The sequence below is a fragment of the Chiloscyllium plagiosum genome, chromosome 7 (assembly GCF_004010195.1).
Source record: "Chiloscyllium plagiosum isolate BGI_BamShark_2017 chromosome 7, ASM401019v2, whole genome shotgun sequence".
In the NCBI taxonomy this organism is placed as follows: domain Eukaryota; kingdom Metazoa; phylum Chordata; class Chondrichthyes; order Orectolobiformes; family Hemiscylliidae; genus Chiloscyllium; species Chiloscyllium plagiosum.
This window is the reverse complement of record NC_057716.1, coordinates 54,323,532-54,351,263: the sequence shown is the minus strand read 5'-3', so window position 1 is coordinate 54,351,263 and position 27,732 is coordinate 54,323,532. Positions and strand designations below refer to the sequence as shown.

Here is a 27,732-nt window from a genome sequence, read left to right as displayed (position 1 = left end):
CCCTAGACCAGATTTGCAGGATTCACTTCAGAATCCAGATATGGAGTTTTTTTGTGGACAGGTCAGCATTCAGGAGCAAGGAGACAGGCCAGAATCGTATTGGGTATGCTGTAGTGACTACCCACGAGATAGTCAAAGCGGGATCACTCCTTTCTCATCTGTCAGCGCAAGCAGCGGAGCTGATTGCCTTGACTGAGGCATGTAAATTGGCTGAGAGAAATACAGTGAATATTTACACTGATAACAGATATGCATTCGGGGTTGTACATGATTTTGGAATCTTGTGGAAACACAGGAACTTCTTGACCTCCTCCGGAAAGCCCATCACACACCGTGGTCTGATTTCCGACCTCCTGGAAGCGGTCCTATTCCTAAATCAATCGCTGTGTGTAAATGTGAAGCCCACACAAAACATAATGATTTTATTTCCCAAGGCAATGCAAGGGCAGACTCAGCAGCAAGAATGGCAGCCCAGCAGCCACCAAGTGAGCAGATTGACATGTGTATGACAAAAATTTGTACCCCAACAGCAGACATACGGGAGTTACAGTCACAGGCCACACCGGATGAAAAGCGTGAGTGGACGAAAGCAGGACACAGTGTGAGGGAAGGAGTATGGTGTGGCCCCAATGGTAAACCCTATCTACCACCATCATTATTTCCATTCTATGCCAAACTGACACACAGTAAGGACCACGTGTCAAAAGGGGGGATGTAAGACAGTATTTCGGCACACTGGTACACTAAGGGATTTAAACATTACTCCCAGAAATATTGTGAGCGTTGTTTTATCTGGGCCACTAATAATGTGGGGAGGGGAATACAGATGAGTCAGGCAGCACACCCCCAACCCCAAAAACCCTTTGAACATTTACAGATGGATTTTATTGAAGTAATGCCCAGTGAAGGGAAAAGGTATTGTCTAGTAATAGTTGATATGTTTTCCAAATGGATGGAAGCATTCCCCACGTTGAAACAGGATGCCAGTGCAGTAGCCAAAGCTTTACTAACTGAGATAATTCCGAGATGGGGCATCCCTGAAAGGCTTAGTAGTGACAATGGGACACCATTTGTCAATAATGCCTTACAGCAGATCAGTGATTATTTGGGAATAAACATGAGACAACACTGTGCCTACCACCCAGCAAGCGGTGGGGCAGTGGAAAGAGAAAATGCTACCCTCAAAAATAAATTGACAAAATGTTGTGAGAAGCTAGGGGTGACATGGACAGAGGCACTTCCGATTGTGCTAATGTATATGAGATCTAGAAGGAGAGGAAGAGCCAATCTTAGCCCGTTTGAGATTCCAACACAGGAATTGGCCCAAGACCTAAGGTAAGACAGATAACAGGCCTCGGTGAGGATAAGATGTTGTGTTCCTGTATAAAATTCTCTACACTTTTATCTCAAACACAGAATCAAGTGAAAGCAGCAGCAGGAGGGAAGCTGCATGATCTAGAACCTGGAGACTGGATAGTGGTGAAAGACATCAGGAGGAAAAACTGGAAAGCGAAGAGGTGGCTGGGACTGTTTCAAGTGCTCCTTGCAACACAGACAGCTGTTAAGATCGCCGATTTTAAGTTATCTGGCTCTGTATTTTTTTTAAATCTGGCTCTTTTATTTGGTTGTTGTCCTTGTCATAAAATGACAAAAAGGGGGAAAATGTAATGGAAAATTAAGAAATTTTACATTTATAAGAAATTTTACATTTTCTATGAAATTTGAAAGAGAACGCTTTTCTAAAAATTAATGCTGTGCTGAGCTTTGTAAACAATACTTTGAGGTTTGCAGTCAGCTTGTCTCTGTTCGAATTTTGTAAACATTCAACTCGACCTTGCGATAGTCAAACTCAGCAAAAGCTGAAGAACAGTTATGTCCAAGACCAGGGGATGAGAGAATAACAACTTGAATTTTCCCAGTCTTTGACCTTGACAGCATGATAAGAAACAGTATAAGGCAAGTATCTGAACAGTGCTCAGATTCCCCTTTACATTGAGGCATCTAGCTGAATGTACTGGGGTCAATTCTGCAGAATTTAAATAAAGCTCCTTTCTTTGCTCTTGCTAATAGTTAGTCAAGTCGATTTAGTTTCCACGACAGGGAGCAACAGTTACAATTAGTGAATGACTACCTAAGAGAGCTCTCATGTTAATTGTTTTCTCATTTGCAATAAATTATTACACTTATATTAAATGGGTGCAATGGTAGTATCTCTATCTCTGAACCAGGAGGCCTGGATACAGGTCCCACCCATTGCAGTGGTAAGTAATAATATCTGAGCAGATTAACGGGGCAGGAGATGGGCAAGGCCCCAGAATGAAACTGGTTGACAGATCATGTGCATAACTTTCAAGGGCTGTTGTGGTACAGAGATAGTGGCGTTACTACTGAGCCAGGAGACCCAAGGTTCAAGCCCCATCTGCTTTCAAGGTGTCTCATATCATCTCTGAAGAGGTTTATTAAAAACTATAAATAGGTAGACTTTTAAATTTGTGAGCAAATTTTTTTAGATGGCATTAATAACGAATTTAAACATTAATGTGCACAAGAAACAGTATGTGCTGATTTTTTGCTAAAACATTGAATATTTTGCACATAAAAGTATTTTAACCCAATTATCTAGACAATCAAATAACATTATTGTATTCTAAATGTTACTTTTCACACCCATCTATCAAAGATTGGAAGCAGTTCCAATCAGCTCAATTCTAGTTCTTGTTTTGCTTTAAGAATTTGTGATCAAGTGAAGATACTTCAAATTCAGTTAATGTACATATACTACAGTTGGTAGAATAAATTGACTTAGAATCCAACTCACGTCCAAAAGTTTAAAATGCAGTGTTATTATATCAGAATGACTTGTTCAATAAAGTACGTAACTGTACACATAATTGGAATAGAAAATTCCACTGGGAAACATAGCTGAGATCTGAGTGCTTTGCACTGCAAGATAATTTCTGTGCAGCTGATGCAGCATTTGGTGAGGAGTAGGGCACTCATGACAGGATAACCTAAGTGCACTGGAAGGTTTTGAATCAATATTGAAAAGCTTAACCAGATGATGGGATGCCAGGATAGAATTTTGGATTACACAGGTCCAGACACCTTTATAGATCAGTGGCAGAAAACAAGTGTTCTGTTGCAAAATAGGCCTTACTAGCAAAGCCTTATTTGAATGGCCAGGCACACAAATTAAAAAAAATCAGGTCTCTCCAGAAACCTGTTCTATCAAATTTCTCATGAATAATCTGCAGCAAAACTGGTCTGCAATCTTGCCCTTTACTGAGCTGGCCTAGGAACCAATCATAATGGTCTGCAGACCATTGTGTGTCAAATGCCTCACCACAATTCTATATTTGCCTTCATGTTATGTGCAGTGACAATGTCTCAGTTGGTGGCTAAATGTGTCACTCATATCAAGTAATAGAGCCTCTCCCGATTCTACATTGTAGCCTAGCAAGTAACAATTTGAGTGTCTGAAAGCAAGAATTCAAAAAATTGATCAAGAGGAGGGTGCAGTGAAAGAAAGTGGTAAAGATACATTATCAGTTTGTTCATGAAGCTGGATAGCAGAATGTAAATCAGCTGAGTGGTAACTGGGGCTTCAGGGAGGAATATAGACATTCTCAACGCTAGATACCACAAGTCCCATAATGTGCACAACATCTGGTCTGTTGGGTTTGGAAGATGTAGTCACTCTCATCCCACCGGTTCTGTTTTACTCCTTTCTACCATGTGCCACGTTGTTCTCTAATGCGCTCGGGCAGAACGTCTGCAATTCTGCTGTACAGTTTTGAGTGGCATGGCTGCCACAGCTGAACTATATGTAGGCATTGGGAGGTGGATATTTTGAGTATTAGTTGGCCTGTGATGGTCACAGGGGTTAGCTGGTTGTTAGACAAGAGTCCTACGTACCGCAGAATAGTGTTGGATGAATAATGGGGGTGTGCTGCATTGAGTAATGAGAGAAATTAGTGTTGCTGTGGGTATTGAATGACATGAAGATGTATTCACTGAACTTGACCATAAATGCAAGACCATTCAACTTCAGGATATTTTTGGCCAGGTCAACATTAGGACTTGACCACACTTAACTGCTTCCATTTTCATCTAAGTGGTTCTTTAGGATCTCCTGGCCCACTGTGAAACTATGGCATGTCGCCTCCATCATGAATACCTCAAGAATCACATCATTAACTCTGGAGTTCTTTCCTCAACCCTGGTGTTCATTTTGAAATCTTTCAAACTGCAGTGGTATTCTCCAGCACAGCCTCCCTTTAAGAAGGTCACCCTGCCTTCAGTAACAGCAGGCTAATTGTAACACGTGGTTTCTGAATAATTGTACTGTAATTCCGAGCTGAGTGCAAAGGCAACCCACAAAATTTAAAATGGCAATCGTGCAGGAGCTGTTCAGCCAGACAAAAATCACTCAGATGAGGTTGGTGCATCAAATTTGCACATTGTCCATCTCAATCTGAACAGGCTTACCTAAGTAATGAATTCAAATCCTGTTCTCAAAATATGAGACAACAGAATTTCGGACCCACAATATTTATTCACAGTGATTGTGCTAGAATTACTTTGGCAATATTATTGATCTTTAAACACACTATCACTTTATTTTAGTGTAACCATCAAAACATCAAAATTAGTGCATTATCTTACATCAGTCTTTCATTGAGTGTTGGATGTTTTGATTTGTGGGGATCACTGCTGCATAAGCACCAAACATGTGTTATGTTTATTATTTTTACATACATTTTCAATTATATGATTATTGTTTTATGTTGTGCATAAAGGGTCACTCAACCTGAAATGTTAACTCTGATTTCTCTCCATAAGATACTACCAGACCTGCTGAGCTTATCCAGAAATTTCTGTGTTTGTCTTTGATTCACAGCATCCATGGTTCTTTCGGTTTTTTTTATAACCTACTATTGACAATGTTTAGTTGCAATCAGCAATATCACAACACAAAGCCAAAAACATATATAAACATCAAACTGAATTTTTAAAGAGCCAGATTGATACTGTCACTAGAGTTTAAAATGTGAATGCCACCCAGTGGTCATTTCATCATCGACTATCAATTACGAGTCAGAGTCATGGAGGTCTACAGCACGGACAGAGGCTGTTCAATCCAAACTGGTCCATGCCAACCAAAATGTCCATCCATACTAATGCCATTTCCCTGCACTTGGCCCATATCCTTCTAAACATTTACTATCCATGTATGTGTCCAAATATCTTTTAAGTGTTGTTAATGTACCTGCCTCAACCACTTCCTCTGGCAGCTTATTCCATATGCGTACCACACTGTGTTAAAAAAAAATGTCCCTTAGGTTCCCTTTTATTCTTTCCCCTCTAACCTTAAACTGATGTCCTCTAGTCCTTGATTCCCCAACCCTGGGAAAAATGATGAGTGCATTCACCCTAACCATGCCTCTCATGATCTTATATATTTCCATAATATCCCTCTTCAGTCTTCTACCCTCTAAAGAAAAAAGTCCTCCCTTGTCCAACCTCTTCCTAAAACTCAGGCCCTTGAGTCCTGGCAATATTAATGTAAATTTCTTCTGCACTCTTTCCAGTTAATAACATCTTTTCTACAGTAAAGGTGACCAAAACTGAACACACTGCTCCAAGTGCAGCCTCACCAACATCCTGTAAAACTGCAACATAAACTTCCCAACTTCTACACAGTGCCCTGACTGCTAAAGGCCAGTGTGTCAAAAGCCTTCTTCACTGCCCTGTCTACCAGCGATTTCACTTTCAGAGAACTGTGCACCTGAATTCCAAGGTCCCTCTGTTCCACTACATTTCTTAAGGCCCTACCATTCACCCTGAAACTCCTATCTTAATTTGGCCTTCCAAAATACTTACCTATCTATAGTAAACTCCATTTTCCATTTCTCGGCCCATTTCCCCAAATGATCAAGATCACGATGCAATTTCTGATAACTTTCCTCACTGTACACAATACCACCTCTTTTAGTGTCATCCGCAAACTTATTAATCATGCCTTGTATATTCACATCCAAATCACTGACAGATAACAAACAGCGAAGGCCCAATACCAAGCCGAGGCACACCACTAGTCACAGGCCTCCAGTCCGACAAGCAGCCTTCTACTATGACCCTCTGCTTCCTACCATCAAGCCAATTGTGAATCCAATTTGCCATCTCTCCCTGGATTCCATGTGATCTAACCTTCCAGAGCAGCCTACCATGTGGCACCTCATCAAAGGCCTTACTGAAATCCATATAGACTATGTTTACTGCCCTGCCCTCATCAATCTTCATGGTCACTTCAAAGAACTCTAACAAATTTGAGAGGCATAATCTCCCACTAAAAGCCATGCTGACTATTCCTAATCAAACCATGTCTTTCCAAATGCATGCATATCTTATCCTTCAGAATCTTTTCAAGAAACTTACCTACCACAGATGTTAGGCTTATAAACTATTTATATATTGATAATATAATTATAAAATATTTCTGCAACAAAATACAATTTATGAAGCATAATCACAACATCAAGCTGTAATTAACAGGGTGGTTTCTATGATAACGAGATAAACACAAAGTTATAAAAAATAATTTTGACATTTTCTTATTTCCTTTATTTGCTGTTGTCTGACTCATCCAAATTATTAAATTTGAAATAAAGGCCAGTTTACTTCATAATGATCCTAAACATGTCACTCTTTTTGAACTTAAGTGGGTTTCACACTTTATTCCTAGTGTTCCATCCACAACTTAGAAAAGATTTTCAGGTTTAACTGTATTTGAACCATGTAAAAAAAAAACTAATTTCCAATCCAGTCCAGATTGAGGTTTTGGGTAGACTAGAAGGAAAAATGATACCCAAATAGAAATTGTTGGAGAAACTCTGCAGGTATCTCAGCATTCTTGGACAAACATTAACACAGTCTTCTCTCCACAGATGCTTACATAGCTAAATTTCTCCAACAATTTTGGCTCTGATTTTTGTTTCAGATCTCCAGCATCTGCAGTTCTTTATTTTATTATAGAAAGCAAGCTGATTCCTTTTATGGTTCTGAAAATGTGAAAAATGGATTATGGTCAGAGCTGATAGCAATTCTGAACAAGGAAGACATTTGAGTAAAATTTGGTTGTACAAATCATAAGTTTCAGTTTCACAAATTGCTTATCATGAGGTTAGTCACATATTCACACAAGGACGTCATAGAATCATAGAGATGGAAACAGACTCTTTGGTCCAACCTGTCCATGCCGACCAGATATCCCAATCCAATCTACTCCTATCTGCCAGCACCTGGCCCGTATCCCTCCAAACACTTCCTATTCATATACCCATCCAAATTTAAATTCCTTTTAAATGTTGAAATTGAACCAGCCTCCCCCACTTCCTCTGGCAGCTCATTCCATGCACGCACCACCCTCTGCGTGATAAAGTTGCCCCTTAGGTCTCTTTTATATCTTTCCCCTCTCACCCTAAACCTATGCCCTTTAGTTCTGGACTCCCCCACCCTAGAGAATAGACTTTGTCTATTTATCCTATCCATGCCCCTCATAATTTGGTAAACCTCTATAAGGTCACCCCTCAGCCTCCGACACCCCAGGGAAAACAGGTCCAGCCTGTTCAGCCTCTCCCATTTAGCTCAAATCATCCAACCCTGTCAACATCCTTGTGAATCTTTTCTGAACCCTTTCAAGTTTCACAACATCTTCCTGACAGGAAGGAGACCAGAACTGACACAATATTCCAACAGTGGCCTAACCAATGTCCTGTACAACAAGCAACATGACCTCCCAACTCCTGTACTCAATATTCTGACCAATAAAGGAAAGCATACCAAACGCCTTCTTCACTATCCTATCTACCTGCAACTCCACTTTCAAGGAGCTATGAACCTGAACTCCAAGGTCCCTTTGTTCAGCAACACTCTCTAGGACCTTACCATTAAGTGTATAAGTCCTACTAAGATTTGCTTTCCCAAAATGCAGTAGCTCGCATTTATCTGAATTAACCTCCATCTGCCACTTCTCAGCCCATTGGCCCATCTGATCAAGATCCTGTTGTAATCTGAGGTAAGCTTCTTGACTGTCCAATTTTGGTGTCAAAACAAAAGTACATAATCTTATTACTCAAAAGAAAATTAGATTTTTTTTTCAATTTTGAAAAATCTTAATTTGGAGATACTGGTGTTGGACTGGGGTGTACAAAGTTAAAAATCTCACAACTCCAGGTTATAGTCCAACAGATTTAATTGGAAGCACTAGTTCTCTGAGCACCACTCATTCACCAGGTGGTTGTGGAGATATATAGAAGGGGAAATAACTTTCTCACATTTGTTCTGAGGTAATATTTATGTTCTGTTCTCAGGGATTAGATTAGTTTACAGTGTGGAAACAGGCCCTTCGGCCCAACAAGTCCATACCAACCCTCCGAAGAGCAACCCACCCAGACCCATTCCCTTACATTTACCCCTTCACCTAATACTACAGGCAATTTAGCATGGCCAATTCACCTAACCTACACATTTTTTTTGGACTGTAGGAGGAAACCGGAGCACCCGGAGGTAACCCACGCAGACACAGGCAGAATTTGCAAACTCCACACAGACAGTTGCCTGCGGCAGGAATTGAACCCGGGTCTCTGGCACTGTGAGGCAGCAGTGCTAACCACTGTGCCACCATGCTGCCCATTAAAGTGTTCTTCAATGCAGGAGGGTAATAATATAGTATTTTATTTATCAAAAGAAAACAAATGCTCAATATTCTAGACTTGAAACTGGACTGAGTCTCTTGAAGTGCCCTGAAATATAAAAAAAAAATTTGAAGTATGTACGATGCTTAGTACACTGAAAATCATGGGAGCATCTCGAGGCCTAGACTGCTTATCTGAGAGTAAGAGAAGGATGCAGCCTGCAAGTAAGCAGTTTGGAGCAGAATGCTACATATCATGGGTGAGTCTGTAGTCCAACTTACCTGGGGGTCAGGGAAGCATATTATTTAGCTGCCCATAACAGACCTGCACTGAACAGAGAGTGAAAAAAAGTTAACAGTGACATTGCAGAGAATCTAAAATGCCTTTGATTAGTAAGAAACTGCTATCAGAGACTGTCTTTAAATTCACAAATAATAGAGCCCTACAGCATGGAAAGAGACCCTTTTATCCAACATGTTATTGCAGACCGGATACCCAAAATAAATCAAGTCCCACTTATCAGCATTTGGCCCATATCCCTCTCTATCTTTTCTATTAATATACCTATCTAGATGCTTTTTAAATGTTGTAATGGTAGCCACTTCCACTACTTCCTCTAGATGCTCATTGCATACATGCACCATCCTCTGCATGAAAATACTGCTCCTTTGGTTCCTTTTAAATCATGCCCCTCCCACCTTAAACCTATGCCCTCTCGTTCTGGACTCCCCCACCCCAGGGAAGAGACTTTATCTATTTACCCTATCCATGCCCCTTAGGATTTTATAAACCTCTATAAGATCACCCCTCAGCCTTCGGCACTCCAGGGGAAAATAGTCCCAGTCTATTCAGCCTCTCCCTATAACTCTAACTCTCCAACCCAGACAACTTCCTTCTAAATCTTTTCTGAACCCTTCCTGTAGCAGAGAGATGAGAACTGCACACAGTTTTCTAATAGTGGCCTAACCAATGTCCTGTACAGCTGCAACATGACCTCCAACTCCTATATTCAGCGCACTGATCAATAAAGGAAAGCATACCAAACACCTTCTTCCGTAGCCGAACATTCCAACTCCCCCTCCCACTCTGCCAAAGACATGCAGGCCTGGGCTTCCTCCACCGCCACTCCCTCACCACCAACGCCTAGAGGAAGAATGCCTCATCTTCTGCCTCAGAACCCTTCAATCCCAAGGCATCAATGTGGACTTCACTAGTTTCCTCATTTCCCTTCCCCCACCTTATCCCAGTTCCAAACTTCCAGCTCAGCCTCCTGACCTGTCTCAATCTTCCTTCCCACCTATCCGCTCCACCCTCCTCTCTGACCTATCACCTTTACCCATTCCTCCATCCACCTATTGCACTCCCAGCTACCTTCTACCCTGCCCCACCCCCTCCCATTTATCTATCCACCCCCAAGGCTTCCAGCCTCATTTCTGATGAAGAGCTCCTGCCCAAAATGTCAATTATTCTGCTCCTTGGATGCTGCCCGGCCAGCTGTGCATTTCCAGCACCACTCTAATCTTGACTCTAATCTCCAGCATCTGCAGTCCTCACTTTCTCCCACTTTCTTCAATATCCTGTCTCCCTGTAACTCCACTTTCAAGGAATTATGAACCTGCACTCCAAGGTCACTTTATTCAGTAACAGTCCCGAGGACCTTACCATTAAGTGTTGAAGTCCTGCCATGATTTGCCTTTCCAAAGTGCAGCACCTCGTATTTATCTAAATTAAACTCCATCTGCTATTCCTCAACCCATTGGTGTATCTATTCAAGATCCCACTGTACTCTGAGGTAACCTTCTTCATAGTCCACTACACCTCCAATTTTAGAGTCATCTGGAAGCTTACTAACCATCCCTCCTATATTCACATCCAAATTATTTATATAAATGATGAAAAGTAGTGGACCCAGCACCAATCCTTGTGGCACACTGCTGGTCACAAGCCTCCAGTCTGAAAAACAACCCTCCACCACAACCTCTGTTTTCTACCTTCAAGCCAATTCTGCACCCAAATGGGTAGTTTTCGCTGTAGTCCATGTGATCTAAATTTGCTAACCGGTCTACCAGGAGGAACCTTGTCAAACACCTTACTAAAGTCCATTTGGATAGTTTCCTCCACTCTGCCATCAATCCTCTTTGTCACTTCTTCAAAAAATTCAATCAAGTTAGTGAGACACATTTTCCCATGCACAAAGCCATGTTGACTATCCCTAATCGGTCCTTGACTTTCCAAATGCATGTAAATTTTGTCCTTCAGGATTCCCTCCAACAAATTGCCCATCACTGATGTCAGACTCACTGGTCTATAGTTCCCTGGCTTTTCCTTAGCACCTCTCAAATAAGGTACCACGGTAGGCAACCTCCAGTCTTCCAGCACCTCACTTGTGGCTATGCATGGTACAAATAAAGCAGCAAAGGGCTGAGCAATCACTTCCCTAGCTTCTCACAGAGTTCTAGGGTACACCTGATCAGGTACTGGAGATGTATCGACCTTTGTGTGTTTTAAGAAGTGCGTAAATTAGAAAAATAATAACACTTAAGTAGCCAAACTTGTTTTCAAACTGAGAAACACCAGAAAAATGAGAAAGTCAGGGCTAATATTACAAAGTAACCTAAGTAATCCAAAGGAGGGAATAGTTAACAAAAAGTAAATTATTTTAAGATATGGCAGCTCAGTTCAGTCAAGTGGAATGTGTGGTCTACAATATCTGGGAAGGCATGGGCCCCACTGATGTCCAAGACAACACAAATGAAGGACATGCTGCAAACTGCACAGACTTGAACTCTGAGCTTCAGAGCTCAAGCAGTGCTTAGAGTCACAGTACAAAGTAAGGCTAGGAATTTTATGGATAACTTGTTGAGAGTGGCAGTCACACAGCACCCTACAGGCCTAGATACAGAAACAAATGGTTAACAACAAGACAGTCCAGGAAAAACAGGCAGATAGTTCAGATATCACCTGAAGTCCTGCTCACAGTTCAGTTTCTGTTTTGGAAGCTAGTGAGAGCATTAGTCCTCAATCAGAACAGGGTTTGTCACATCGCAAACAGCGCAGCTGTACAAGGGAGGAAAAAGAAAGGAGGAGTAATAAAATAGGAAATTCATTGGTTAGGGGAACATACTGGTGTTTTTGTGGCTGTAGACATGAGTCCAGATTCTATGTTGCCTCCCTGATGCCAAGGCTGTGAATATTATACAGCGGTAGTGGAACATTTGATCAAGGGGTGAGAGGACATGAACAAACAGAAGCTATGGTCTATATTATTACCAACAACCAGAAGGGAGTTGTAGTCCTGAAATTAGAATTTCATATCTAAGGTAGAAGGTTAGTAAACACAGCCTCAAAGTTTGTAACCTCTGGATTATTCAGTGTCACATGCAAGTAAGTACAGAAATAGGACAGTCAGGCAGATGAATGTATTTCTTAAATTATGGTACAGGGGAGAGACCTTGAAATTCCTGTGACTGTGGAACTGGCTCTGGGGAAGAGAGCACCTGGGAAAGGCCAGAGAGATTGCACCGGAACAGAGCAGATGTCCTTACAGCGTGTTTTGGTAATGCTGTTAGGAGGACTTTAAGTTAACGAGATAGAAATTTGAGAAGCAAGAGAGAATATGAGAAGATGCAGGGTGCACAAAGTACTTTGAGACAGATAGTACTAGTCTGGAAAATAGGAAGTAAATAGATGAAGTCAAAGTCATAGAAAAAGAAATTAAGTCTAAATCAGGGTTACTATGTATGTATGAATGTGTAGCGTACAGTGTATAAGATTAGAGAGTTATAGACAGTCGAGAAGTGTGGCGCTGGAAAAGCACAGCAGGTCAGGCAGTATCCGAGGAGCAGGAGGACCGATGTTTCCGGCAAAAGCAGTTCCTGATGAAGGGCTTATGCCTGAAACATTAACTCTCCTGCTCCTCAGGATGTCAGAGGAAAACAAACCTGTTAAAAGAAGAGGAATATTTGGAAATTAACATACAGGACCTCCATTTTGAAGTATACAAGATAGGTCAGATCAGTATTTCTCCTTCACTCTTCTTACTGTTTGTTTTTCAGATTGTACCACAACATTTCTAAACAGGTTGATTAAAAAAATCTTACAGGAAAGTCAGTTTCCATGGCTGAGCATCAGCACAAGGCTCAACCAAGGAATGTCAGCAGAGGGTGAAATTAGGAGGAGCAGACTTTTTCTGAGGTTCTACTGCTAGCTGGCCATTTCAGAGGTGAGAAATAGGAAAATGGTAATTGGACTGCTTGCCCCTCCTCAGAGGTTTAAGAGGATCAAGTAAGGAACCAAGTTCTTCCTTCTCCTTTAATGAAGCAGGAACTTAAAATAGATTGCTCCATGCTACCTTCTTGAGGTTAATTATTCTATATGTGCAATTTAAGCTGACTCCATGACAGGCATTCCCTCTAAACTAATGACCTCAAAAGCTTATGGTTGACTCCACACAAATACATGCTGAGCTACACACAAACGTCCAAGGCTGCCAACTGTGGACTTATTCACAAGAAACAGGATTTCAAAATGAAATGTATGCTTTATGAAAGCAACCTACATCAAGCAAAACATTGTCACAATTGTCAGTACTTTGACCAAGGTCAAATTCATTGTCAGATTTCATCTCAGTATAACAGATTTCTGAAGTTGACTTTATAAATGATGCTTCTGGCAAGCAATTGTTTAGTGAATGAATCATGAAACAAGCTGCAATTCAAAGACTGAAACAGCTCATTTTTATCTGAAGTTTATAAAAATCCTAAAGCAAGCATAATGTTCTTTGGCAAACTGGTTACATGCAGTACCTCAAAACTATTTCACAATCAAATTAAAAATGCGTAACTGAAGCACTCAAGTACAATAGATGCCACAAACCTTTTTACAAAATACATCTAAATAGTCACCTTCAAAACAACCAAGAATTAGAACAATTATAATGCAAAGAATTTTTCCACAGCTTGCATAATCTGTCCTCATTACCTGAGAGTTTTAAAATTGAAAACCTTTATATCTACTTGCGAATAATATTTGACATGAAGATAATGCCTCCCTTCTGCATTATGATTCACAATAAAATTTCACATGATTAAGTGCATAGGCCTAATACCACTTGCAATTTATCCCTTCACTGAAGGATGCACCCTAAACCAGGGGAGATAAGGATGGGACTGCAACAGTGGTGATGATTGTCAGCATGAGACATCTTTCAAAATAGAAAAAAAAATAAGAAAAAGGACTAAGTATAGACCAGTTGACCTCTTGATCCTGCTTTGCCTTTAATAAGATCTGGTTCAGTTATCTGGACATTTTGTTCCAGGAGACAGTGCCAGGACACAGTTAATGTTTTCTGCAAGTATAACAGAGGTACAAAGATTGTACTGCCTGCCTGTTAAAGTCATCGCTTCAAATTGAGAAGCTGAGCTGGAGGGTAAAGAATCCAGCTGTATTCAACATAATAACCAACACAGGTAGAACTAGGAATGATGTTTTTAAGAGGGTTTGATAAATTAGCGTCCAAATTAAAAAGCAGAACCTCATATATAATAATCTTGGATTGTTACTTGAACCATGTGTCAAACTGGCAAGGGGATAAAAATTACAAGGCTCAATGCATGACCAAAAATAAAGTGGTGTGAGGTGCAGATGTTCACTCCCTGGGCCACTGCTACCAGTACTGGGGAAAGAGGAAGCTGTTGGTACAGGTGCCACTTAAACTGGCCAGCATCCTGGCAAAACAAGTAACGAGGACAGTAGACAGTGCTTAAAACTAAAAAGGTACAGTCTTTACTGATGGAAACAGTGGGCTGAATTTTCAGCATCCACTGAAGCTGGGAATAGAGGCAGGGCAGGGCCTGAAAAACATCCAAGGCAGTCCACAAAGCACATTAACATTGCTGGCACCAGATCAGGAGGAACAGTGGAAGAGGGACCTCACCCTCCTCTCAATTGAGACCAAACACAGAACATAGGAGCAGGAGTAGGCCATTCAGCCCAGAGTCTGCTCTGCCATTCAATTTTGCAATGGTTGATAATCAAACTTAGTAAACTGTTCCCACTTTTGCCCAACAGCCTTTGATCCCTTCAGTCTTAGGAATAAGACCTATCTCCTTCTTGAAAATATCCAATGTTTTGATCTAACTGCTTTCTGAGAGAATTTCACAGGCTCACCACTGAATGGAGAAATCAAACGTTTCAATGCTTACAGCTTGTTGAGTTAGGATGCTGATTTTTTTTAAAGCAGTGACAGGTTAACTAACCTTTAGAAACAAACTAGCTGATGGGCAAAACTTACACAGTTGGGTAGCTCCATATTAACACTGAAGGTCAGCAAATCACATGTGATGGAATGCGGTATCAGCCACATATAGAGGGTGCAGACTCGCATTGCAGAGTAGGCATCCTTAATTGCATTTTGAATATCTGAATAGTTTTGTGGACGAAAGGAAAGAAACACCTTGGGGCTGACATGTCAAAAATTCACAGATTCTCTTTTGCAGATGTATACCAACTGCACATTTAGAGAGAATGGTATCTCAGAGTTTTTGTACTGCTCCCCATTAAGGGAGTTAATGCACCACTAAGAAGTCAACTATCCTGAAAGAATCACATGACCTTTCAACTTGATGCTCCTTCCTCAGGGAGAAGAGGATGAGGTCCTCTACCCATGTACAGTGGCTCTGTGGTCTCCTGATGCATCTCTGCATGGTGAACTGCGATGTTACTCATATCATCTGCTCTCATCTGGAAGGGTCCATTTGGCTACAATGTTAGGGTGACCATGACCCTCCATTGTCATGGGGAGGATAGTCTTTGCTCTTCTTTGTAGATCAGCATAAAGGATGTGTCACAACTTCATGATAATGTTCTAGTTGAATTTTAAATCTTTCTGGGTCTGCTCTTGATTCATGGCTAAGTAGGAATCATACTCCTGGATGAAGCCTTCTATGGGAAGACTTCTTTTTGATTCCCCATCCTCTCCATGTCGTAGATAGTTTGCAGAGTTACAATCTAACTATGCGTAACTATCAAGAATGCTCTCACATTCATGTAAGGCACTGTGTCTCTTCTGTTCACATATGCAGCAGAAACATCAACATTTATCCACCAGCATAGCACAGTGCTTCCATAAGCCTTAGCAAAGGAAACTCAAAGGCAGTTCAGTTGAAACATACTGAATAGGCCTATATGTATAGCTCCAGAACTGGGTCCTACCTTGCTTCATAATGTTTGCTGTTTCAGGAGTCAAATAAAAAAAAAATTCCATCTGCATATGTAATGACAAACTTGGCATCCTGGCATTGTACCAGCCCATTCAGGACACTGAAATCATGACAGTACCCATTCAAAGCATCATTCTAATTCAGGAATGTCATGCACACCGAGCAGGGGCAACAAGTGATGCATCACGCACAACTAAAATTAATAATATGATTGTTACATATACAAAGTGATTGTGTTTTGGGGTTGTATCCTTAATTTTAAGGTAAATGAAAGGGATCTGTTTTGAAGTTGGTTGACACTAAACCTGGGTGCCTTAATGTTAGAGACTGAAGAGCAAAATATTTACACTAGAAGACAATGCTGCAGTTTAGAGCGATTCGACTGAAACTCCTAAAGTCCGAGAAAGGTGTTAAAAGTTGTCAATAATTGTGTTGTAAATGGTGCATTTACTCAAAGGTGAAAGGAAGCTCCATCTTCAAGGATAGCTAATTTCTATTTGGATACAAGTTAATGTGATTTAGACATTTTCCAGATGAGGTTGCAGACTTTCCTACAAATCACTGAACTTCCAAAGAGAAAACAAGTCTCTGTTCAGCAAAGAAAATAACTTGTTCATATCATTAGGGATGAGTGTAGACCATTTCTAGTCAAGGAGACACATCCTGCAGCTTTCCAAGAATTCCAGATTTACCTTGGCATGACCAAAAGGAAGAATCAGTTAAATAAGCTTGATTGCTGTTGATAGATTAAGAAACTCTCAAAAACTGAGAAAGTGCCAAGAGACTGTCATTCAATTACTACTCTGAAATAAAGGATATAGTAACCCATTGGAGAATTTGAGTAACTGTGAACTGTTAAAAAAAAGGACTGTAATTCTGTGGACAATGCAATCTGTTAAGAGTATAAAAGGCGAACTATAAGACCCTTAGGCATAGAAGGAGGTCATTCATTCTGTCAAGTCTGATCTGCTGTTCAATGAGGTAATTGCTTATGTGATGATCCTTAACTCCATAACTCTTAATTTACTTACTGATGAAAAATCTATCTCACCCTTGAGTATACTCAATGATCTAGCCACAACAGCTCTCTATCATAAAGAATTCCACAGATTCACAACTCAGAGACAAAATTCCTTATCTCTATTTTAAATATGCGACTCCATTGTTCTGAGATTAGCCCTTGGGTCCTAAACTTTCCCACGAGAAAATCAACCTTTCCACATCCGTGCTGTCAAGTTTCCCAAGAATGTTATACATTTCAATAAAGTCACCTCTCATTCTAAATTCCAATGAGTACAGGCCCAATCCATTCAATCTCTCCTCATAAGACAGTATGTCTGCATCTGGCATCAGCTGAGTAAAACTTCTCTGGACTGCCTCCAATGCCAACATTTATTTCTTTAAATAAGGAGACAAAAACTGTTCACAGTATTTCAGCTGTGATCTGATAAGTTCCTTGAATAGTTTTAGCAAAACCTCCCTACACTTACATTTCATTCCCTTTGAATGAAACACCAACATTCCATTTGTCTTTTCTAATTTGCTAAACTTGGATGCTAGCTTTGAAAATCATGGATGAGGACTCCAAATCCTTTTGTTTCATAGCTTTCTATACTCTTTCTCTGTTTAAATAATATTCAACACCTCTATTCTTCCTGCCAAAGTACGCAACCTCAAACTAATTGTTCCAAATACACTGAATACTTACTCATGCCTTCCTCTTTCAATATGACTATCCCAATGTATAAGAAGATCAAAGTAAACCATGGTTAATGCATTGCCTTTATAGAGGTCTTCAGTATCTCCCAATTATTCTCTGTCCCACTATGTAGCTACTGTTAAATAGCCTATAGACTACTTCTACCAATGCCTTCTTTTCTGTTTTAATTCTACCTCCAACAAATGGATTCGTATTTTCAGATTCAAGACCGATCTTTGCTTTCTTACTTACTCTGCCTCATATCAACAATGCTACTACACCACGCTTTCCTTGCGGCTTGTCTTTTCAAAATATCACATAACCCCTGAATATTAGATCCCAGGTTTGATCTCCATATCTCTGTAATGGGTATCCGATCACATCTATTAACCTGTATTTTTGCAGTTAGTTCATCTTTGTTCTGGTGAATATTCACATTCAAGTAAAGAAACAATAGTTTTGCCTTTTTACATTTTTTTCTACGTTTATTATTGTTTATGTATGTTTGTTAATTAAGTCCTTTCTTTTCCAACTCCGGGTATTGGTATCCAAATAACTACCGTGTAGTGTTACTATATCTTCTTGTTTTGTAAGGTACATTTCCCCTCTCCATCTTAATAATTTAAAGCTCTCTTCATAGCCCTTGTTATTTGATTCACCAGGGCAGTGGTCCAGCACAATTCAAGTGAAGCCTGTGTCACCAGGATAGCTTCTTTCTACATCAGGACTGATGCCAGTGCCCTATGAACTGGAACCCATTCCACCCACAACCTTTGAGCCATGCATTTAACTCCTTGCCTATATTTACCTTATGCCAGTTTGCCCATTGGTTACATAGCAATCCAGACATTACCTTGGAAGTTTAGCTTGTTAATTTAGCTCTCAACTCTTTCAGCAAAATGGCATTTCTGGTCACACCAACATCATTGACACCAATTGGGTGGCAAGTACTGGGTTACCCAGCACTGTGGGAGGAACCTCATAGCACTTGAGGGTCCAAGGTTCTCCATTCTAACTCCTGCATCCTCACAGCTGCCTCATCTGTAGTCACATCCTTCTGTCTCTTATCACAGACCAGTTTTGAACTACTGAGTCTGAAGGGTGTGACCGCCCTCTGGAGCAAACTTTCCTCTTCTTTGATGTATCATAATATCCCCAATTCAGACTTGAACTCCTCAAGTCCGATCCTCAAACTGTACACACTTACCAATGATGTGTTTGCTAAGGATTACATTGGTATCCAGCAGCTTCCACATGTTGCAATAGCAACACATCATACATCCTGCTATCACTATCATATTTGAACTAACTTACAAATTAATGACTACAGATTTTGTTTTCTTTACATTTCACTGCACTGAGCATTTTTATAAACTAGAAAAAACAAAATCACCGTATCAACTTAATACTTTAGCAGTTATTTTTAAGAAGAAAAAGAGTGCAAACCTAAATACAAACTGAAGACCTTATTTTTATTTTAAAGATAATATGTATTCACTAAACCTGCTTCTTAATCACTTCTTCCCTAGCTCTCAAATCACATTATGGTTTGTGACATCACTTCACAATTGGTCTCCGTGCAGGCCAGTCTCTAAATTCATAGCTTTTATCCTCCCCCACTCACCTCGTACTCTGGAAAGTTTACTTCTTGCTGTAAATCTGAGTTTAAGCACCTTTGCACTGAATTTCCAGTTTGAACCAAATTTCCAATAGTCAGCAACACACTTGGCCTTCAACTCACACTGTTTTTGCTCATTACTAATCCCATCACTAAATGTTAAGTATTACGAATAAGTTGCTTACTAAAAGTAATCACAAGTGGTTTAGAGTCACTTGTCACAGCAAACATGAATTCTTGCTGGATTGTTCTTTCATGATGAACTAATGCATTTAGGAGGGTCATTGATTAAATTCAAACAATATGCAGAGTTTGGGGAAAATGTTCAATGGCACTGAATCAACGTTCAGAGCAGGTGTACACATAGAAGGAAGCTGTTTGGCCCACTATGCTGTAACAATTACAATTCCACTAGTAATTTAAGATCGATTCTCATTTAGAAAGTTGTTCATACCTACAGAGATTTGTAAGAATGATGTCAACCTGAACAGTGCTATCACAAATGGCAGTACATAGCTGAATATCATGCTCAATAAATCTCCAAAAGGCAATAAAGGTAATCACATCCACATCTTATTTTTGTGGGAAATGTTTTATATGTGTCAGATTAAACTTCATGAACTATGAAATATGTAATCTCCTGTACATTTTGTATTCAGTACAGAATTAAACCCAGGCAACCTTTAGTGCAGGTAAGCATGAAGCTTTTGGTTTATGAAGTGCTAAAGTTCATTTAATACCAATGGATAGATATGTGGAACAAGTATTCAGGTAAGGAATGAAATGGAGAATAAATATATTACTTACAGATTGTAAGGATCACAACTTAAAAGAACAAGGTAGAGCAATAAACACATGGTGATCCTAAAAATGTGCTTTGCGGTGATGACTATTATACACACCATAACTGAAGTAATTATCAATAAATATTCTTCTTATATTTAAAAGAATTGTTGGGCAATTGTAAAATACCAGTGTTAACAAATGGTCAAGTTTACTTAAATACAGTACCACTTCTCAACTTCACAATTAAAATTGAATATTACGTAGATTAAGGCAATAAATCAATGTTATTTCATCCAGTTCATTAATACATTAACACTAGTACAATATAAATGGAAGAGAGTGCTCTAAAATAGCCACAAACTGAAACTACATTGGTGTCTCTTCAAATGTGTTTCATTTAGGAAGTAAAAAGGCAATAGCATTTTAATGGGTTTTATTATCTTGATGGAATACCACAATCACATTTCTCAAAAGAAACAACAACTTCCTGGACAGATAAGAATACATGAGGGAAAAGTCATTTTGCAGAGTGCTACTTAAACACTTACCTCAACTCCCCATGAACAGCCAGTACCTGATTGTTACCTGCACAACATTCTCAATGATATTGCTAGAAGCAATGCTATCCAAATTAATTTCTAATCCATGATATTCAGCTGTATGACAAAAATGCAGTCTTAAATATCATAATGTGCTCTCACTACTCCAGCGTCTAACATATTTCTCAGAGATAACACTAACATGATAAATTGGCCCCGGAATTTGAAATTCATTTTCGGTCATTTTGGAAACCAGGCTTCAGAATAACAATAAAGCAAGCTGCCTGCACTTATCACATCTTGAGTGAGCTTTCCATTAGTGACAGTCTAATTTGGACTGTCTAACTGACTGGCTTGGCAGCAAGAGTTTGGACAGCAAAATAGGGAAGTGGGGTGCAATCATGAGCTGCCAGCAGTCCTTATATCTCAAAGGAGTTGGAAGAAGCACTTCTACTATTTCAATCTCCAGAGAAAGATTCTCTCAAACAAAACCTGAATTTTTTTGTACTTGAAAGTATAGATTTATATCAACAAAAACAGAGTGGATCATAAAAGAATACAACAGGTACTGTACTCTCTGATCCTTACTATTTCATTTTGCTGAGGGGTGCCAAAACAAGTATTCGCATATGCAAAGGGCACAATGTCTATTTAAGGAACCTGTCAAGATTGCCTGAAAATCCTCTTTGTAGTGCAGGATCCATATAATTGGTAAAACATGTCTCACTTTACTAGGAGAAAGTGAGGACTGCAGATACCGGAGCTCAGAGTCGAGAATGTAGTTCTAGAAAAGCACAACAGTCAGGCAGCATCCGAGGAACTGGAAATCGATGTTGATATCTCACTTTACTGCCTGGAAAATGGGTGCACCGAAGATTAATTCCTACTTCTGACTTTTTATTTATGGTTTTACAGAGGAACCTCAATTATACAAATATTAATTATCCAAATTTCAGATTATCCGAAGAAGATCTCAAGGTCCCAATAGAAACATTACATTAACGAGGTGTTTCCAACACTGATCGCGTCTTTTGTGCACAATGATTAAAAATGTATTCAGTTCACTGAAATGCTACAGAGAACAGTGTTGGCCATCAATGGGAGCCCAGGCACCGTCTCCAAATGACTGACCTCTCGCCCTCCCTCCCTCTTCCCACACTTTCTGTGGAATTCTACACAGGGGTGTACCCTAAACCCCCCTTCCTCAGATAATCTCTCCAACATTGTCCTGTATAGGGCAAAGGTGGAACTTGTCAAAAGGTTGCAGTAAAATGTTGTGTGTGTGACTGAGTGTGTGTGCTATTTTGAGACTCACCCTCCAAAGGCAGGAGCAGTTTGCTGTTGGTGTCCAGTCTGGCTGACCCAGAATGGGGAGGGGGGTGGGCAGATGGGGAGACGGACGGGGACGTGGAGATGGGGGTGGGGGTGGACAGAGGTGTAGGGGCTCACAGCAGTGTGTTCCTGCCTAGTCTCCTGAATGGGAAGCAGACTTAGCAAGTGCTTGCTGTATCAATCCAATTGAACTGATGGGGTTGGCGGGGGTGGGGCAGCAGGAGGCTTCAGCAATACAGCAGGTCCCTTATACACAAGGGTGTGTCTGCTCAGAAACAAACCCTGAGATAGAGAGAAGGAGCAAGGCAGGCAGAAAGAGGAAAAAGGAAACTTCAGAAAAGTCCAAGCCCCAGAGGAGGGCATTGAATCAATTAACTGAATAATCAATTACCCAAACGAAATAGCCTCTGCCCACCTCATTCAGACAATCAAGGTTATTCTGTAGCAACAGAAACAGAAAATGGATGGAATAGATTGTAACAAATAATGAAAAACAATGAATAGGACAGAGACTGGCGGGGTGGAGGGGGGGGGGGGGTGTGTGGAGAGGGGGAAGAGAGAGAGAGAGAGAAAAAGAAAGAAAGAGAGAAACAGAGAGACTTCAAAAGATTAAGTGAGAACCTCAACTTTGTAACTAAATAAGATAATGAAAGCTTACAATCAGATGCAACTTTAAAGAAGCTCAAAATTTGATTATAAACCAAGCTATAACTTTGACTAAACCTGATCACTGGATGAACTACAGAAGCAAATGCCAAATATGAAGATGTGAGAACATGTCCTTGCTCTGGATGTCTTGGTAAGCATGTAATTATGTTTTGATGCATTTACAAATAAAGTGAAATATAATTTTATTACATTCTAAAATTTAATCAGATTTTAATAGCTTGATTTGAGGAATTTTCATGAATTGAGGATAGATTCCAACCTGCACCTCGTGACACAGATCAGAGGCAGCTACCAGCGCTGAAGAGTACACGGCTGGCTACAAGAGAGCTTATGCCCTAAATGTTGATTGTCCTGCTTTTCGGATGCTGCCTGACCTGCTGTGCTTTTCCAACACCACACTCTTGACTCTGGTTGCAAGACCTTGCCTTGCTTCTCTGATATTTCAACTCACCCAGCTGCATATGTTTTTTTTAAGTAGTACAAGCATTTATCCCATAGACCTCTTCACCCTCCCCACCCACTTTCCACATCCTATCAATAGCAAGCAATGCCAATACATGCCATCCCATACCCCGATCCTTAAATCATCCATGCCAACCCACTCACTCCAATTATTCCCAATTACTTGATATATTATCAATGCTGCTCCAGTAACCTCCAATGATGCCACATGCCCTCAACTAGCGTCAGCCGCAACCCAGTCTCAACAATACCTGCATAATCCCATGCCTATTCAAAAGGTCTTCCAAGTCCATTGACCTACTTTACTCTGTGCAACACCAATGAACCTTATATTAATAATGATGAATAGAAACCTTTTAAAAAGCCATTAACTCAAGAGCTGCTTTGAAAGTAACAATCCACCTTTTGAGACCTTTTAAGCATCAACAGCAGAAATTTTAGGCTCCTGATATCTTCCATCTTGTATAAATAAACATTGACAAAATAGTTCTATAGCTCAAAGGAATTTAAAAAAAACTTTAACTATTAAGCAAATTTCCCTTCTCTGTATCAGTTTCAACCAAGTAATGGAAGTTGGGTTTCCATGCATAGAGGTAAATAGAAGTTGACATTGATATAAAGATGAATAGCACACATGGGTACCCAAAGTGAAACAAAAGTTATATTTACATTTGTACTCTGGGCCACAGGACATTTGTTTTATTGAGGGTAAACAACACATTTAAAAATCAGAAGAAATTTACCCTTCCAATCTCACATCTGGTAGAGTTCTATTGAATGCAATCATGTCACTGGCCATGAGATTAAACTGGTTGATTTTGAACAAGTCCCTCATTTTCTCTTGATCTTCCTTAGGAATAAGGACTGCCTTTCCCATTTCACCTGGGCCTTCTTGTGCTCGGGATATGACAGCTGAAATAGAAAAATAATGTATTAGAATAGATTACTGGTTTTAAACATAGGTAGCAATCTAGCCTATTTTTCAAGTACAAAACATATAAGTCTTCATTTGAGAATACCCCATTCAAACATGATACCATGTTTTCATCGTAAAGTACAAATTTTATGTAACTTGCAATTCTTAATTTGTGAGAATAAATGCTTCACTGTAGGAATATCCTGCAGAACATGCTGCTTGATTTGCAATGTCATTAGAAGTGAAAAATGTGCCACAAATTAAAGATTCATGGAAAGTGCCTCCTAGATTGTGGGTTCCCTTGTGAGAAACACACTGAGCTGCAATTGCTTGTGCAACTCTTCAAAACACTGCAACAGGGAAATTTATTGAGGACAGACAGCACTCACAAAGACTACAATTATTCTTTGAAGAATAAGCGGGGAGGGACGAACTGACAAAGCCAGCAGGGACTTGTTAAGGAAACACATGTATTTAAACAAAGTTTCTGAACAGAGTAGACTGATGAGGGTAATGCTATGTGCACAGACTTCTAAAAGACATTGATTCATTGTCACGTAGCGACAATTACAGATACAGCTTATGAAACAGAATGGATAGTAGCAAGACAGATATTTCAGGAAAGATGTGAAGCCCTTGGAAAGAGTGCAAAAAAGATTTATGGGAATGGTTCCACTGATTAGAAACATCAGCTATAAAGATTGATAGGAGATATGATCTGTTTTAAGAAGAAGACTAAGACAGATTTGATAAATTTACTCAAAATAGTGAGGGGTTTGAACGAAGAACAGAGACAAACTGTGACCTCTCATGAAAGAATCAAGAATAAGAAAGAACAGATTTAAAGTAAGTACAAAAATAGAAATAGCACGAGGAATAACATTGTCATGCAGAGTGGTTAAAGGTCAGGAATGTACTGCCTGAGAATGTGCTTCAGGTAGGATCAATAAAAGGCATTCAAAAGGAAATTATAGTGTTGTCTAAAAAGAAATAATGGTCAGATCTGTGAGGTGAGTAATGGGGAGAGCCAGTGCAGACAAGTTGGGCCAATTGGCTGCCTTCTGCACTGTAAAGGTGTGTTATTGTAGAACTACTTCCATGATTGTATTTCACCATTCCTCTATTTGTCAGCACCCTTCACGAAATCCATGCAGAGATAACTTCCACAAATATGAGCTTTTTACAAGGTCCTTAGAGTAATAGCGTTGTGTAGCATGGAAACAGACACTTCGGTCCAATTTGTCCAGCCAACCAGATATCATAAATTAATCTCGTCTCATTTGGCCCATATCCCTCAAAACACTTCCTATTCATATATACATCCAGAGGCCTTTTAAATATTGTAATTGTCCCAGTCTCCACCACATCCTCTGGTAGCTTGTTTTGTACACCCACCACCCTCTGCGTGAAAAAGTTGCCCCTTAGGTCCCTTTTAAAATCTTACCCCCCTCATCTTAAACCTACGCCCACTATTTTGGACTCCCCACCCTAGGGAAATGACCTTGTCTATTTACCTGATCCATGCCCCTCATGATTTTATAAATCTCAACAAAGGTCACCACTCAGCCTTCGGCACTCCAGGGAAAATAGCCCTAACTTATTCAGTTTCTCCTTACAGGTCAAACCCTCCCACCCTGGCAAGTTCTTTTCTAAACCCTTTCAAGTTTCACAACATCCTTCCTATAGGAGGGAGACCAGAATTAAATGTAGTATTCCAAAAGTGGCCAAACCAATGTCCTGGACAGCCACAACATGACCTCCCAACTTCTTTACTCAATGCACTGACCAATAAAGACAAGCGTACCAAATGCCTTCTTCACTATCCTATCAATCTGTAATTCTACTTGCAAGGAATTATGAACCTGCACTCAGCAACCCTCCACAGGACCTTACCATTAAGTGTACAAGTCCTGCCCTGATTTGCCTTTCCAAAATGCAACATCTCACATTTATCTAAATTAAAGTTCATCTGCCACACCTTGGTCCATCTGACTGAGATCCCATTGTACTGAGGTAATCTTCGCTGTCCACTACACCCCTACTTTTGATGTCATCTGCGAGCTTACTAACTATACCTCCTAAGTTCAAATCCAAATCATTTATATAAATGACAAAAGGCAGTAGACCCAGCACCAATCCTTAAGGCACACCATTAGTACCAGGTATCCAGTCTGAAGAGCAACCTTCCACCACATCCTCTGTCTTCTACCTTTGAGCCAGTTCTGTATCCAAATAGCTAGTTCTCCCTGTATTCCATGTTATCTAACCTTGTTAACCAGTCAACCACAAGGAACCTTATTGAATGCCTTATGTAAGTCTACACAGACCACATCCATAGCTGTACCCTCATCAATCCTCTTTGTTACTTCTTCAAAAAACTCAGGTTAGTCTAAGACAAAGGTTGGGGGGCAGAAATTATCTGGCATTTGATTAACCAAACTTCAGATCTTCTGAATGAGATCGCAAGGTCCCGATGCGTGGCTAACTATGTTATCCGGCATCAATTATCCGGCATTCGATTAACCAAATGAAATACTCCCCACCTGTGTCCTTCGGATAATCAAGGTTCCTCTGTATAATACAATCACAATAAGGTGATCATCCTTTTCTTACTTCTCAGTTCCACCTAAATAACTTCCCGAGACATAGTCCCAGGAATATTCTAAATACAGCTGTAATGTTATTCCTAATCAAAAATGCCATTCCCCCTCCTCTCTTGTACCCCTCCATCCTTCGTATAGCATCTCTACCTTGAAACATTAAGCTGCCAGTCCTGTTCATCCCTGAACCACATCTCTGTAATTGCTATGATATCCCTGTGCCATGTTCCCAGCCATGCCCTGAATTCATTTGCTTTACCTATTAGGCCTCTTGCAATGAAATAAATGCAGTTTAATTTAATCAGTCCTACCTCATTCTCTGCTTTGTTCCTGACTGCCATGACTGTTTGATTTGCCCGTGTTTCTAACTGTACCAGTCTCAGACTGATCTCTTTCCTCACTATCTCCCTGGGCTCCCCCTGCCCCCTTACTAGATTAAATCCTCTAATGGTGGACTGTCATCTAGTTTAGAATGTTTGACAATGTAAAATGCTGGAACATATACATGAGCAGAAATAGAGAGACTCCAATAAGATACACAGGTCTATCATATATTGGAAAGCATCAAGATGGTGAAGATATCAAATAAACTGTTATATTTATGAAAGGAAACTGAAGGAACATGATAGGAAAGTGTGGAAGTAATTCGCTGATTCAAATGTTTTTGTCATCATTTCAATTTCAGAAAGATGCCATGTAAATTTAACTCTCTACCTCTTTCCAGCAATTAAATAATTTCAGATTTGTTTTTACTTCATACCACTTTGCTAATTAGCTCATCAATTAGTACATTCTAAGATTCTGTACATCAAAAACCTGTCATTTTGTTAGTTCATCCGGTTTTTTTTGTAGGATGCAATCCTCTTGATTTTAAGCTTTGTTGTATTTGTTGAGTTAATCACAATGCCCTGAATGGTTGAAATACCGTCACCATTTTTCTTTGTAGGAACCAAATCTTCAATACCAAAATCCACCAACCATTGTAATGATAGCTTTTAACCAGGTTTTGTATAAGATGTTTATTGTCCTTAGGTCCTCCTCATATTTAATATAGATGAGCAAAGTACCATTACCATGAACTTCTTGGACTTCAATGAATTGTTAACATTTGGTTTGCCAGTGTTTAGGTAAACGCAATTATTCTGATTTCTGAAGTCTTATTTATAAATGTTCACCTTTTCTGCTGGTGGCAAAA

General features: G+C 39.9%; 1 protein-coding gene across 6 annotated transcripts in view; it reads right to left on the bottom strand.

The window, feature by feature from the left end:
• The window catches only part of galnt13 (UDP-N-acetyl-alpha-D-galactosamine:polypeptide N-acetylgalactosaminyltransferase 13), a 417,261-nt gene that overhangs the window by 290,709 nt on the left and 98,820 nt on the right, over positions 1 to 27,732 (bottom strand). For all 6 annotated transcript variants that reach the window (XM_043693777.1, XM_043693775.1, XM_043693779.1 and 3 more), the window contains one exon: positions 23,765 to 23,933. In XM_043693777.1, coding sequence (XP_043549712.1) covers positions 23,765 to 23,933 — 169 coding nt within the window. The remainder of the gene's footprint in view (positions 1 to 23,764; positions 23,934 to 27,732) is intronic.